The sequence below is a fragment of the Sparus aurata genome, chromosome 8, assembly GCF_900880675.1.
Source record: "Sparus aurata chromosome 8, fSpaAur1.1, whole genome shotgun sequence".
Taxonomy (NCBI): Eukaryota; Metazoa; Chordata; class Actinopteri; order Spariformes; family Sparidae; genus Sparus; species Sparus aurata.
Window position 1 is genome coordinate 31364303 of NC_044194.1, and position 15372 is coordinate 31379674.

Below are 15372 nucleotides of genomic sequence, written 5' to 3' on the forward strand. Positions count from 1 at the left end.
GAAATTAACAATCTTAACTGATATTTGGAGAACATCACGAAGCTCTGGCTCCAGACACCTGCCAGCAAGTGCTTACCTGTGGATCATACAGTGCAGAAATTTCACATGGGGGGCTACCTCCAACACGCAGGCCCTCAAACCTTTTCTTGCCCCCTGCATAGCTTCAGCTCCATCTGTGCACACAGATACACAGCTCTCCCATCGCAGTCCCTCTTTTTGTATGTTACTGCTGAGCTTGTTGAAAATGTCCCGTCCAGTGCATGTTCCTTCCATTGATGAGCAAAACAACATATCCTTGTGCATTTTCCCTTCATAGCTGTACCTCACAAAGGCCAGCAGCTGCGCATCTCCTGACACATCTGTGCACTCATCAATTTGCAGGGAAAATCTTCCACTCTTCCTCACTCTGTCAATGAGTTGATCTTTAATGTCATTTGCCATGTCCTGAATACGGAGCCCCACGGTGTCATTTGACAGGGGGATGGATGAGACTCTCCGCGATCGTGTGAGGCTTTTTCGATTGAGCCACCAGATATGCGACCTCATATGAAGCTGCCAGGGCCTTAGCAGGGACTGTAGCATATTCACTCACCACTGTTTTTTGCCTTTTTAGTTCTTGCTCCCTGTGCTGAAAAAAATCAATTGGCTTATCAATTAAGCTGCTGTGTTTGGTCTCTAAATGTCTTTTAAGTTTGACTGGCTTCAAGCTCTCTTGTGCCAGCACCTCAGAGCAAATGACACGCTGTGGGTAGTCGATGCTGTTTTTTGTTGTGCAGGAAAAGCCATATTTTAAAAAGTCGGGCTGATATTTACGGAGCCTCGAACCTTTATCAGCCGCCGGTGTCGGCCCGAGTGCCATACGTTTCTCAGGTGGTGGTTCTGCTGGCTGATCTTGGGACCCCTGCTGCTGCTGCTGACTGTCGTGTGCTGGAACACTTTTTCTTTTAAGCCATCGATCCATTTTTCCTGCTAGCAAACTTGCTGCAGCTGTGGCTAAAACAACATCGCGCCTGTTTTTTTTTCTCTTTTTCTTTGTTTTTTTTCCCCCCCACTGTGCTTCACTGACCAGAATCTCACACGCACAGATCAGAATCATAGAAACGCCGCGTTGATACAATGAATTTCGGACAAACAATAAAGCAGAAAACAACTAAAACAACTCTCTGTTTGAAATTATGTGATTTAATATTAATGTGACGACCCTTCGGCTACTGTTATAATGTTTAAGCAGCCTAATGTTTTAAGTTCTGCGATTTCAGACTGTCTGTGAACGCATATGGCCTTATGTGGTGATGAGGTGAGGGGCGGGGTAGAGAGAGAGCTCTGTCTGCATGTGTGAATGAGAAGGGCAGACATGAGATAAGTAGACAGGTTCGTTGTTGTTTTGGTGTAGTTACGGCCGACAGTAACTGGTTTTGAGTAATAAAATGCCTGTTTGAGCCCAACCGCTCGTCATCCTTCTAACGTCCGGTCGGACGCTACATGAATTTTGATAAAAAATAAATGAAGAAATAAATAAATATATATTTTTCCAAAATGATTTGGCGACCCCCAGAAATCATCTCGCGACCCCAATTGGGGTCGGGACCCCAAGGTTGAGAATGGCTGGCCTAAATGACTTTTCAGTGGGCTGCTCAGTCACTCAACAACCAATCACCGTTGTCACCACTTCTAAGTGCGTCCTTATAAAATGACGTCATCCATAGAAACAGAGAGTTACTTCTAGTTTAGGAGTTCACTGTTTTCATAACTAAAAGTAGGTCTCAGCGGCTTTGTGAATTACTTTTAAGAAACGACTCCTACATAAAAACTTTCAGCCCGATTTAGGAGTACTCCTAATGTTAAGATAAAAGTCTTTGTGAATACGGGCCCTGATCTGTAAACCTCTGACATTATCAGATCATCTGTGCCGAGCAGAATGTTTTGAACGGGCACTGCACCAGTCGGACAAAATACAAGAAAGGTGTGCTGATTCATTTAACCTGTGCACAGGATTCTTCTGATCAATTCCAAAAAAAATTATGTGAATTGGTCTTAAAATGTAGCCAAGTCACCTAGTTCAGTTTTAGTGTTTGTATGCTACATCATCATAATGAGGACACAGTTTCCTCCCCCTCTTACGACAGCAGAGTACCCCTGCCAGAGTCCAGCCTCTTTATGACATTTTTACTTGCACCAATTATTTGTTGATTTTCAGAGTGTTTGACTGGGTGACAGAGAGAAAGAGAGGCTGCTTTTAGGAAATGTTCACCCCCCTTCTCCTCAAACCTACACCCCCACCCCACCCCCAACTCAGTTTTTCCATACAAGGAACGAGAGTGTGGGGGCCTGGAGAACAAAAGTCCTTTCTTAGTGCCACATGTACTTCCATCCACCACTGAGCTGGCTGCTGTCCGCCATGACCCTTCAGAGGATCAATTAACAAACTAATACCGGGCGAATGCTCCAGATGCACACACCAGGAACTGTTTAGAAGTTCGGGGTTGAGTTAAGCAATTGAGGTTTGGAGGCTGAAATAATGATAGCCATCCAAAGCCAGACTGAGGAGAGTTCTGAGTCATACAGCTCTTTATCAAATCTACTATAGAGTCTGTAGCTAGTGGTGCATCTTAAGTTCAACCACTCAGGTTAGTTGCAGGACATCATAACATAAATTTTTTTTTCTTTAAAAGGATAGTTCAACATTTTTGAAAATTGGCCCATTGCCATGATCCCTCTAGTCATAGCAGTAGGTTCGTTACCTTTAATTGTCGGTCCAAGCTGCTTTTAGATCGGCGGAGCCGAGTACCGAGCGGCGCAGCTATGCTACGGAGGCTAATGGAATTTCTTGGTTTCCCTCATCAAACTCAGCAAATACACAACCAAAAACCTCCAAAACGCTGTGGTGGACAAGTTGTGACCTGCACATTCACCACGCTATGAGATAATAACGGAACGTTACGAGATGGAGTTGTTTAGAGGTAAAGTCGCACTTCACACTCCAGACACGGCTGCTCGGCGGAGTGATTTCAAAAGCGCACGTTTACTGCAGATACTTCCGTCAACAACACTTGTGAAGAAGCGAAGTGTGATCATGGCAGACTTTGTGATGGACAATGAGGACGATTTGCTTCACGTCTCGTAACGTTCCGTTATTATCTCATAGCTATTAAGTTAAAATTGATGTGTGTTTACATGAAAGCCATGCTAAACAATAGAAACTAGACAGTTGCGCAACATTTATTTTAATATTCATATTTCCACAATCTCAGCATAGAATGGCAACAGCTATACCAAATCCAGTAACAAAACATTTTCCAGGTCTAAAGCAAAGATTCTAGAGTTTTTTTTCAGGAACCCATGGGAAACCTGATGAGTCTTATACAGATTTCTCAGATTTCTCAACAAATTTGAAGGACATAAGATGGAATGGGATGGAGACATAGGATGGGAGCTCATAGTAATTGACATTAGCCAACGTGATATTGAATAATAGCTGGACTGTTCAAAAGAAACTGTACTGTGTAATCTCAATTTGGACCATTAATGCTGTGAAACTGCATAATAAATATGCACAGTAGATAGTTAATGATATGTCTAATAAGCAGAGTAAAAGCTAGATAGCAGAACTAAGCAGATACTCTCAGACAGGCCAGTGAGGGCTCTGGGACTTTCCCTGGCTCCAGTAAATAACTAGCTAGTGCTAATATCAGAGAGGGAACTGTGTTTTTCCTGCCTTTTAAAGGGAGCTCGGAGGCAAAGTGGTCAGAGACTATCCCTCAACCAAATAAGTTCCTTTGTTTGCAGTCATCCACACTGCTGAAGTGTCCCTAAGCAAGATATTGTAACCTACCAGCTCCTGGGGTGTTGTTCAGAAGACAACAAAGTATCTTTTTATGTATATTTATACTTTAAGGATGATCAAATTCTTACATTAGCTAATCTGGTTACTTGTTGTATCTGAACTGAAACTTCAGGGTGATGATACAGACTCAGTTTTCACTGGAGACACCAGTGCTGAATGTGTCAGCACTATACTAAGAGGTTCTCAGCAAAGAACAGTTTTAGATCCCTTGAAATACCATTTACAGTGCATGTATATAAATACAGTTATCAAGAATATGTCCATGTCTATGCCTTATTAAGTGTTGCTCAACTTATTTTAGGGTCAGCAGAGCTGTTAGTTGGTTAGTTCTGAGACTTTTAAGCTCCCTGCTGAGTAAAATAACTTTCAGCTACCATCTAATTTTAGTACACGTATCAGAATGATATAAACATTAGTAGTATCAGATAAGTCACATAGCATTCGAAGGAGTTTTTAGAGATGTTAGAGTATGGTATTTTTCCTCTGTGAAGTTGAGCTCCATTGATGTCATTTAGCCACCCTGTTGCACTGGCTGATATGTTCCTTCATTTCAATGAACACATACATCATCCTACTGCAGGAAATACTCCCAACAAATACACTGTTTCTGTTCTGGTCATATTTTCTAAAAATCATAGGGTTCAGCTGCTGCAAGCACAACAGACTGTAAGACATACTTTATTCAGTTGTTTACTTTGATGGAGTTGTATATGTCTCACAATCAGCAGAAAGTGTTGGCCATCTGCAGCCATCATATAACTGCTGACTGAGGCTTTTCTGTCCTGCTATATTTAAAACTCAATCACTGACAAAAGGCACTAAAATTGTCGATATCTTGTCTTGTAGTTATTTTAGAGTATAATAGTACCCCTCTCCCTTATTTTATGTTAATGTCCCTTTGGTTTAGTTTGGTTCTGCTTGCACCTTTTGAAGTGCAAGGTTGTCATTATTTTACCATTGTTTAGCTGTTACAGTCAATTTTGTACTTTCTCTATTGTCCTTAAAGAGTCATGTTTTTGGTTGTAACTTGTATTCTTGTTTGAATAAAAACATTTGATCACAAAAATAGTACCCCTCTCCATCTATGGCAAAAAGTCTCTGTTCTCTCTACAAAAATCCAGAATGCAACTTCCAAGATTTTCTACTCGTACCCAAAAAACAAGAGCACATTACACCTATACTTGTATCTTCGCGCTGCCTGTTAGTTTAAGAGTGGATTTTGAAAATTTTCTTTGCAATTTCAAAGCTCAGAATGGTTTGGCACCAAGCTAAATGTGCATTCATGGGCCCTGCCAAAGCATTTGCCAACAGGCCCCCAGACTTTGGAGCAACATTACAGATGAGATAACTATGGCTGTGTCTATCTCCTCATTTACCCAAGTCTCTTCTTAGAATGCATTTTTATCATTTAGTCCCTTGGTGATCCTTCTATCTTACCTTCATACACCATTAATTTTAATTGTTACATTTTATTGTTAGGCTTTATTGCTTATTTTATGTATTTCTTTGATCTGATTCTTTTTATGATTTTCACTTTAATGATTTGTGTTTTTTGTTTTGTTCTCTACGGTATCTTTCAACCATGTACTGGAAAGTTGCTACATAAAAAAAGCTTCATTTATTATTACTGTTAATGCATTACCTGCAAGGACATTTAATTATATCTGGAGACAGCCATGGAGACAGAGCCCTTTTTATTCCTATGAAAGCTGCCCAGTGACACATGAGACTTCTGCTGACCGAACAGCTTAACTTCCGGTTTAGTGCCCGGCTAACTTGAATTGGGATAACATAATCATGCAGCTCTGCTAGACTTTCCAAATGTTATTGGACCTAATGGATCAAATTATAATGGACAAACCAGTCATTTTGGGGGGTTGTGAAATAAAAAAAATTAAAAAATCCACTGGTTGGGGAAAAGTCTTTTTGAACCCCAGTGCATCAGGTGACGATGTAATACACACTTTGTCCACTGCGAAATCTGGCTCAAAACCTTCAGTTCGTCCTGGAGGCCTGGTTACCTGTGACTGCTTCACAATAAAATGTACTCTGTGTATACCCTGTGTTCGCCAATTGGACCCTTTTTAATGGGAACTAGCAGCAGGAAATTTTTGGTCCGCATTAGCTGAAGAAGAGGTATCAGTAAACAGGGAGACTTGACACTTAGAGTTGGGCATATATTTTCCTTTGAATCACTTGTGTGTGAGGACTGCGCCAATAACACTTACATCCAACTGCAACATCGAGGGGCAGTTACTGGATGTAAATGCACTGAATTGTTATTGCTGGACAAATGGTGTCAGAAATGGGATGAGACGGCCTTGCGTCTTCAGGGTTAAACCCTCCACTTTGAACTGCAACGTGCCTGGTTGGAGACTAGCTGTGGATCTACATGTTGTTCCTCATCTTCTTTATTCCTGTGAACTCTCAACTGGCAACTTGATAACGAAGCATAACATTGCCCCTAGAATACTTTTAAAATGGGGTTTGAAAGTCAAGGGATCATAACTTCAAATAAATATGTATTCGTCCGTAGAAAGTTGACTGAGCATGTAAGCACTCGCTTGCTTCACATACTGTGTAAATCTTTCATGCAGCTTTCATCCTGCATTCTGAATACACTCTGTATAAACTCTCTCTGTGTGTGTGTGTGTGTGTGTGTGTGTGTGTGTGTGTGTGTGTGTGTGTGTGTGTGTGTGTCTGAGTTTGCATTAATAGCATCGGTTCAACAAAACTGAGTCTATTCAGAGGTCTTGGACCACAGGGAGGACCCAGGAAATGAAAAGTTGTTGGCTTTACAGTCATCTAGGATGACTATGATTTTGTGTGTTTGTATTTGCACTTTTTTTTTATCGTGTATAATTTTAAATATGTAAGATTTTGAGCAGAATTAATTTTACAGCTCTTCTGACACATTCATTGCAGTGGTTGGTGTTTTGTGTCATGTCTACAGTGGAAGCCACTGTAAGTCTGTAAAACACTGAACAAGGAGGTCACAGAGATATAGTACTGCCGTCAGTTATGAAAGGCTGAATAAACACCTAACTTCAGGGACAAAGTGGAAAGGCCGTCATGGTCCGAATGATTGTTTATTTTGTGTGTGTGTGTGTGTGTGTGTGTGCACATGTACATTTCTCAGGCAAGTTGCTAACTGCGTAGTGTGTTTTTGTTAGCATACGGAAGTCAACGCTGTTTTCTCTTCCAAATTCTGACACACTGAAGTCAGAGATATGAGAATAGCAGCAGAACAACAGTTGGTCCTGCTGAGCCCAGGGTACTGCTCTGTGTGTGTGTGTATCTGTGGTCTGTCTGTATCTTAGTCCATGTGCAGAACCCCCATCTTAAGAGGAGAACAGGATATACATAGATTCTGAGTAATACCACTGGAAGGCATTAACACACAAACACACAGCACAGCTCATGGTTACTATCACCCCGTGACCTGACATCTCCCATTGTTTTCCCTTCATCACCATAATTGAGCACTGGCGTTGTATTTAAAGTGAATAAGCTATCTGATGATGTCTGATGCTGAGCCAAACTACTCAAAACACTGCAAAAATACAAAGAGTATCCACTGACTTTATTCTGTCCTTGGAATGCTGCTTTACAGGAGACATGGAACACATTTACTGTGGGGTATTAATCATGTACAAGTGGTTAGAAGTCATATTTAAAGAGGAAAGAGTGTTAAAATACATTTGTACTTCAGACATCCACAACTTTATTGAAATACTGTATTTTCAATCAGGAATAGTTTAACCGTCATTTCCTTCCCTGTCTTTCATGCTTCATACATAGCTTCATCTATACTCTTCTTCCCTCCCCTCTCTTTCCCTCTTTTCCTCTTCCTCTTTCCCACTCCCACTCCTCTTAGACTGCTTTCTTTCCTTTGTTTCTTTTTCCATGTCCCAATAAATCAGTGATGTTACTATCAGACTCTCTCTTGACTTGCTTAATAAAGATGTTATTGAAAGCTATAGCTCCCTCTCAACCCCCCCTCCTCTTCTCTGTCCTCCCCTACAGCTGGGAGAAGCGAGTGGACCAGCGGGGCAGGTACTACTACGTGGACCACAACACCAGAACCACCACATGGCAGAGGCCCACAGCTGAGTCTGTGCGCAACTACCAGCAGTGGCAGAGCCAGCGCAGCCAGCTGCAGGGCGCCATGCACCAGTTCAGTCAGCGCTTCCTCTACCAGGTACTCCAAGCCTTCAGTGGCCCAGTTAACATACACACTATATGCTAGCAAACTAGAGGTAATGACACCTGGCTTTGGCAAAAGTAAAACAGGATTAGTTATTTGATACCCCAACAGACTGTGATGTATTACAGGAAGGAAAAAAATGTATTTCAGTGAATGGGTAATCAACAAAACCCCAATGCCTACATCAGAATGTTGTAGTTCTTCAGTTAACCATTGCTGCTTGGTCTTTTTCAATCCTGCTCCTGGGTTGCCAAAAGACAGAGATTTTCAGATTTTCTACGCATGGTTACTTGAAAGCTGCAATATTTTAATTATTTTTTTCTTAACATCATGACCAACTCCTGAGAAAAGTATCTGGTGACTTAGTTGCAAGATGCTCCCTCTCTCTCTCCTTTGGTACTGGACTGGCAGTGTATAGCATTACTGCTGTTTTGATGGGACGGTGCGACTGAACCAAAATAAGTTTCAGGCTGTAAAAACCACAACCAAAACAATGAGCTGAGTGGCGGTCCCAGGTTCGAGTTCTGGCCTGGGACCCTTTGCTGCGTGTCACTCCCCTACTCTCTAATCCTGTTCCCTGTCATCTCTTCAACTGTACTTACAATAAAGCCATATAAAGGCCAAAATATATACTTGCAAAAAAAATGAGCTGAAAGATCCCATAACCATCCATAGCACTGATGTGCACTTTAAAAATACAGCTTAACACACAAAACTGACGAGGATGTTTAAATTTCATGTCATTACCACAAATGTCCCAATGAGGCAGAACGCGCTCAATAGATGTTTTGAGTCGGATCTGCGCTGTACGCATCACAGTGTAGGTAACTTGTCTGCTAACAGTCAGAGGATATCGACTTCCATAGAGGGTATTAGAGATGTTGTTTGAAACTTGTTTATAGTATTTTTCCAGTGGAGTCAGTCGAGGTTTGTCCGTGTCTCTGACAGTCGTCCTCTCAGTGAAGCAGCCAAGGTCAGACTGCAGCCAGACAGTAAAGACTTATGGGACTAAAACAACAGAGCTTTCTCAATGGACCGTTATTAAAGCCAGCCTTAAAACTCTTATAGGCTTCTATAAAATCACCCCACCCTGCATTCTGTGTATGCTTGTTTCTGTGCTAGTGTTTCAAATTTGATGAAATGTGTGTGTGCATGTGTCTCAGTCTACCATACCGTTTGTCTTTGTGCATTTCTGTGTGTTTTCATGTGTGCATGTGTTTTCTACCTTTTGAAATAACCTGTTTTCAGCCACTTTGTCTGTCCTTTTATCCACACACCATCAGTCTTCTCCCCACTTTACTTGTTTTCCCACAGATTGACAATTCACACCCAATTATTCCTCATTTTACACTCTCATTCCCATCATTAAACAGTATCTGTGTCTGCCTGTGGCTGTTGTACTCTATGTTGAATTTTTGAAAGGTTTGAAAGTGTTTACTACTCAAATCAACCCATTTTCAAAACTAACATTTGTTTGTCTTATCATACAGTCACATGCTGTTGAAGTCAGAGTAATTGAACTTTGAACATAAACCCTCCACACCTGTGCAGTTAAACTGCAGAGATGCAGAACACCTTTGTGAAACGTTAAACACAAAATGTGAACAAGTGGTGTAGCCGCTGACTTTTGCTGATTTATCATCCACTGGCATTCTTTGATTAGATATTTTTTTATCAATTGTAGCGTTGTTAATTTCAATCTTATTTCAGCAGAGTTTTTGTGTGTTTGCGGATGTTAAGAAAAGATTAAACGCATTAAAGGCATCGTAGAAAATTGTGTTTATATAGTTATTGATAGATATTGGGCGTGAAGTGAATACAGCATTGTTCAGTATCATTTAGCCCAATAACACTGCATGAGCTTAACTTACTATTGTTGTCTGACTCATGGGGTCCGCTCTCTCTCGACCTTTTTTTTACTGTCAACTCTTTAGCTGTCCTATCTGTTATGGCACAGAATGCCCCCAAAATAATTGAAATAAGTAAACAGACAAAGGATGATGATGTGCACAGTGGGCATGATTAAAGCTTGGTGATATTGTGTAGTTGTTGCCACTTTTGCCTTTATAATGGGATATTTTCATTTTCTTTAAATACAGTTGTAATGTAAGAAAGAACCTTGCACCAGAGCTGCACACATTTCCTCAACTTAAGTTCATGAAGAGCCACTGTTGCATAAGAAAAAAAGCCACTAATAACATGTAAAATTACACCCAACCATATTCTTTCTTGCCTTAAAGGCCTCTAAGCCCATCTGGCTTTAGATTTTAAAATGTCCCATACAATACAAAGTGTACTTAAGTAATTACATATGATTTTCTTTCTTTCACATGTTAGTTATGGCCCATAGTAGAGTGATGTATTTCATTTAATAGACAGGTTAGCCTGTATGCAAAAGTTTCCATTGAAATCAGATTTGTTCATGTTGAAATGATTGATCACACTAAAATTCAGTCTAAACAGTATCAAGATTAATTGGTGTTCAAAGGTGACAGGTCAAGTGTGTGTGTGTGTGTGTGTGTGTGTGTGTGTGTGTGTGTGTGTGTGTGTGCGCGTGTGTGCGCGTGTGTGCACGCGTGAAAGAGACTCTGTGTGTGTATCTGTGTGTGTCTGTGAGACAGGTCTGCCCTCCATGTTGATAGTACACTGCTCTGTCTTGGAATGCCCACACTGCTGATAGCAGTGACTATTTATGGCCCCAGTGTGTGTGAAAAAGGAAACACGCACAAAAGAGCTCATAGTTTAAGTTTGAACACAGCCACATGTTCTACTACCCGACTCTCACTGTGTGTGGACCCCCCAAAAAAAATAATGACTTAAAAACTTTTCTGTTGTACCATTAAAAATCAGGACATGCTAGTTTAATTTACTATGACCTTGCAGGACTTTGTATCTGTGCACGCAGCTATATGGATGCTGATGTATGTTTAGGTCCCTTCTGTTAAATTGTGTGTGTGTGTGTGTGTGTAGATGTGTTCACAGGCCTGTAATGTTGAGGTCAGGTGCCACATTTCTTTTCTGTCGCACATGACAACCAAAGAGGGTCAGGGAGCCGGTCGTCCTCTTAAATGGACCATGGCGCTGTAACGGGGGCCTGCATGTACACATACACATTTATACACACAGGTTAAAGTTTAGTCTCTGCACCAATAACACTACTTGAACTTAATGTAACGTGCACAACCCTGGGGTTGTGCGGGCGGGGTGTAATTGCAGCTCGTTAGAAACCCCAGAGAGAGCAGCCTCAGTCATTAAATGCAGTTTCCGGCTCGCCCCTCTCTCTCTCCCCCCTTCTTTTCACTTCTACCAGTCCTCCACTCCTATACCTCTATCCTTTCCTTTAGCCCCACCCAACACACTTCCTCCTACCTCCTAATCTTTCTGTTGCCTAACCAAAAAAAACTCAATCTCAATTTCCCTCTAAAATTCCCCCTTTCCTGCATCACTCTGCAATATTTTAAATCTTTTTTATCTTGGCTAATTTCACATATGTTCTGCCTCTTTCTTTTTCCTGTCTTTTAGCTTTACCTCTCCTCATTCTCCTCAGCCCTCAATCAGTCTTTTTCTCCCCTCACCTTCCCTCAGTTGGCCTCCTTCTTCACCCTCCCTCTCTAACTTTCTGTCCATTCTCGCTGGAACAAGGACCCTTAACAGCAGCACCTGAATCAGCCCTGTGTTTTATCACTTGCACCACTGAACAGAAAACTCACACACATCCACAGGGCTGAATGTCATGTTAACTTATGTTTACATACAAGCCGTCAGTGCTCATGTTTCCATAAAGCACATTTGTAGGTGGTTTGTAGCCTGAACAGACAATGAACAGAAGTCATTCACACTGCACTGATGTTTTGTTAACATGTTGTGAATGAAGGTACGTCCCATGAATGTTATTTACTCAATGTTGCTCTTGTCTCTACAGTCACTCTACTGTCAAGGCAGATCATTTCCCATTTTACATTTTATTCTTGTGTTTTTAAAAACATTTATAATGAAATCTGCTGCTATCAGTTTAGATTTGATGGAGTTAGGGCTCTGTGAATGAGGACAAATTACAAATTACATTTTGGCAGAAGTATCATGAAAGAGCTGTGTGTCACTGCTGCTATTATCGTGATAAGCAGCCAAAAAGTACTCAATTCTGCTTAGTTGTTTTTGGGACACGAACATGCACCCCTCCCTTTTACCTATGCAGTAACTTTTCTTCGGGTCTCTCTTTTCCCATGGATATTCAGATAGATCGTCATTTACAATTTCATTGACACATTTGGATATTCAGGTTGTGTTGCTTTTATTCTCTTTTGTGATGGTGAGTAAATACATTTTGGTTGATTGGACATGATAAGTGATTTGGAGACATCACCTTGGGCCTTTGAGATTGTGATTGGTAAAAAATTCTACCTTTTTGGACATTTTATAAAGCAAACAATAAATCAGCTAATCAAGTATATAATCTGCAGATTAATTGATAATCTTCAGTTGCAGCTCATCCACATTCTACAGTGGCATTATCAGACCCAAGACCATGAATTGCAGTAAATAACTTACAAGTTGATCTATGAATTGAGAAAAATGTATCTTCAAACCAGCTGTGTCTCTAACAAACAATCACATTGTTTAGAATATTAGGAGAATTAGGAGAAAGGTGCAAATATTCACCACCATGCACTGTGATCACTTGGCGAGTGATCATCACTTAATATGAGATAAGAAACAAAATAATACTGTATGTAACATACATCAAACATCAAACATAAACTGTGGTTTAATCTGTGTGAAAATCACAGATGAGCTCCCATGCTTCCAAAGTATTTCACTGGCTGATGAACTCACTGACCTTGAGTTTACTGGAATATTAAACACTTTCTCTCCTGGTGTAAACACCTTTGCTCTCTGCAGATGTGGGAAACTATGTCTTTGCAACATAAATGTGACTATAGTTTTTATAGATTTGTAAATAAAAAGTTTTTACTAATAGTTCTAATGGGTTTGTCTCTTGAAGCCATATTGGTATTCTAACCTTTTAAAAGCAAACAGCTGAAATTGCCTTTTTCACCTGTGGTGCCTGGCCTTAAGACAGGCCTTTCTAGCGTATTCCTTCCAAATCCATAACACCTAGCCATTATTTCACACGTTTCTGTCAGCATGCTGCTTTTCCCTCTCTTCTTCTCCCTCCCTTGTTTTCTCAGCCTCTCTTTCTTCTCTTTATCCAGCCTTGCTCTGTCTGGAAGCTGCTGAGGAGCTGAATGGTCAGAGCCAGGATGAAGTCATCATGTCTTTATATCATTATATTCTCCTTTTACCTTTTTTAGTCACAGAAAACCCATAAGGGTGGGGCGCTTGGGCATAGATTGGCTGTCGATGGGAGCGACACACACACATGCACATACACACACACACACACACACACACACACACACACACACACACACACACACGCACCCTTTAACCCTATTATGTGCCCACTCTCGCTCCTCAAGCAGGCCCCGTCCTTTCCGTCCCAACTCCTTCAGAGTTTCCATGACAGAACTGTTTTAAATGGGCACAGTCACATTTCTTTTTGGGAAATGCTGCGAAAAGTGACGTTGAAGTTTGATGGATAATGCTCTACTTTATGGCTTGTTAGGAAATAATCATCACTTTTGTGGCGCAGCATGTCTGAGTGAAAAAACCCTTTGAAGGTCCACCAGCTTTAATTTGGAAAATGGTGGTTCTGGTCCTTTTCACCTCAGTGTAGCCAGTAAAGGACAAACAGCACTACCTGTACTGCCAAAACTAGCCAGGGAAGCCACCATAACTACATTTTCCCACATTTTTGACAATTTTTGTTAAGCATCTTAAAAGAAACAAATAGTGTACCCACTTTTTTATTTGTAGCACCAACACAAGTGTACAACTAGCATAACATGTTGTTAGCGGGCCCTGTACTCTGCTTGGTGGAACACTTAATGATTTTGAAGCAACACACCTAAACCGCCTGTTTGATAAACATCTTTTAGCATGAAAATCCAGCAGCAGCAGCTAGTTTCTAACAAGCATCTTTTCAGCTACTTTTCCACTCAAGCTAATGTATTCATGCGTGTGTGTGTGTGTGTGTGTTCGGTGTGTGTGTGTGCATGCATGTGTGCTTGTGTGCGTGTGTTCCAACATAAGAACATACACATTGACTGTTTGCCACGGACAAACTTTTCCACACTGTGGCACACACATATATACCCACACACACACACACTGAAAAAAGTGTGGGTGTGTGTATGAGTGCAGGCTGAGTAAACCCCACAGTGGTTTCCAGGCACAGAGTGAATAAAGGTGCCTTTTGTCAGGCCCGAGGTGGATTGGGGCGGCCGGAGAGGAGGCGGGGTGGGTGGGGCGGGGGTGTCCAGTCTGGAACAAGCATGAATGTTCCCTCAGTTCCCTCAGACATCGCACTTCCCTGCCTACTTTCACAGCATTGCTAGAAGAGAGCACGAGAAAAGAGGAGGAGGAGGAGGAGGAGGAGGACCTCGGGGTGGGGTAGGGAGGGGTGCCAGGGTGGAGGTGGAGGAAGAGGTGGGGTGTATTTGAGGAGGTGAGCGGGAAGTCGGGGGGGTGGGGCTTGCATCCAGCCAGTGAGCTCATTGGAACAGCGTTGTTGTTTTATCCTCCTACCGAGCATGTAGTTTTTGGAAGGCATACGAGCTACCAGCCGGCCAGCTCCCTCAGTCGCCCCTTACCGCTGCAGCAGAGAGGAGCCACCCCCACCCGTTTCAGCCCTCATTACTTACACACACCCATACACACACACTCGAGCCTCCAGCACTATCATCGCTGCTTTCCTGAGTTAGCGTGGTCAAGCTAAGACTTGACTGTCCACACTTGGGACAGCTTTACTGAGTGAGTTTTTTTTTTTTTTTTCCCTTTCTCTCATTGGTTTTCCCTCATTTCTGTATTTTTTGGGATGGTTTTTCCCAACCTTTTCCTCCTCCTCATCCTCATGCAGTGTTGAAAAACAGAGTGGATGGACTGAAGAACTTCACGTTGTACCATACGACAAGGACAAACACTGAGAGAGGACTGAACTGAGAGGAGAGAGACAGAAAGGTGTCCTAATCGGATTTGTTTTGTCTCTCTGTTTCTCCCTCAGCCGTCCGGAGCTCCTGTAGAAAATGATCCTCTGGGCCCTCTGCCTCCTGGATGGGGTAAGTTTGCCTAACACACTCCTTTTGCATACACTCCAGGCCAAGATACTCTCAGTGAGGGGTGCTGAACTGGTTTAGAGGTTTGGCTTCCGTCAGCAGACTACATTTTGGTCAAAATTTGTCATCCGTAACTCCAAGTGGTG

At 41.8% G+C, this 15372-nt stretch overlaps 1 protein-coding gene across 4 annotated transcripts in view; it reads left to right on the forward strand.

Annotated features, from left to right (window-relative positions):
* The window catches only part of wwp2 (WW domain containing E3 ubiquitin protein ligase 2), a 72433-nt gene that overhangs the window by 38425 nt on the left and 18636 nt on the right, over positions 1–15372 (forward strand). For 3 of the 4 annotated variants that reach the window (XM_030425639.1, XM_030425641.1, XM_030425640.1), the window contains exons 10-11: positions 7871–8045; positions 15175–15229. In XM_030425639.1, the coding sequence (XP_030281499.1) occupies positions 7871–8045; positions 15175–15229 (230 nt within the window). Of the gene's footprint in view, positions 1–7870; positions 8046–14677; positions 14925–15174; positions 15230–15372 lie in introns of those variants that run through there. The other variant, XM_030425642.1, reaches the window with a different exon arrangement.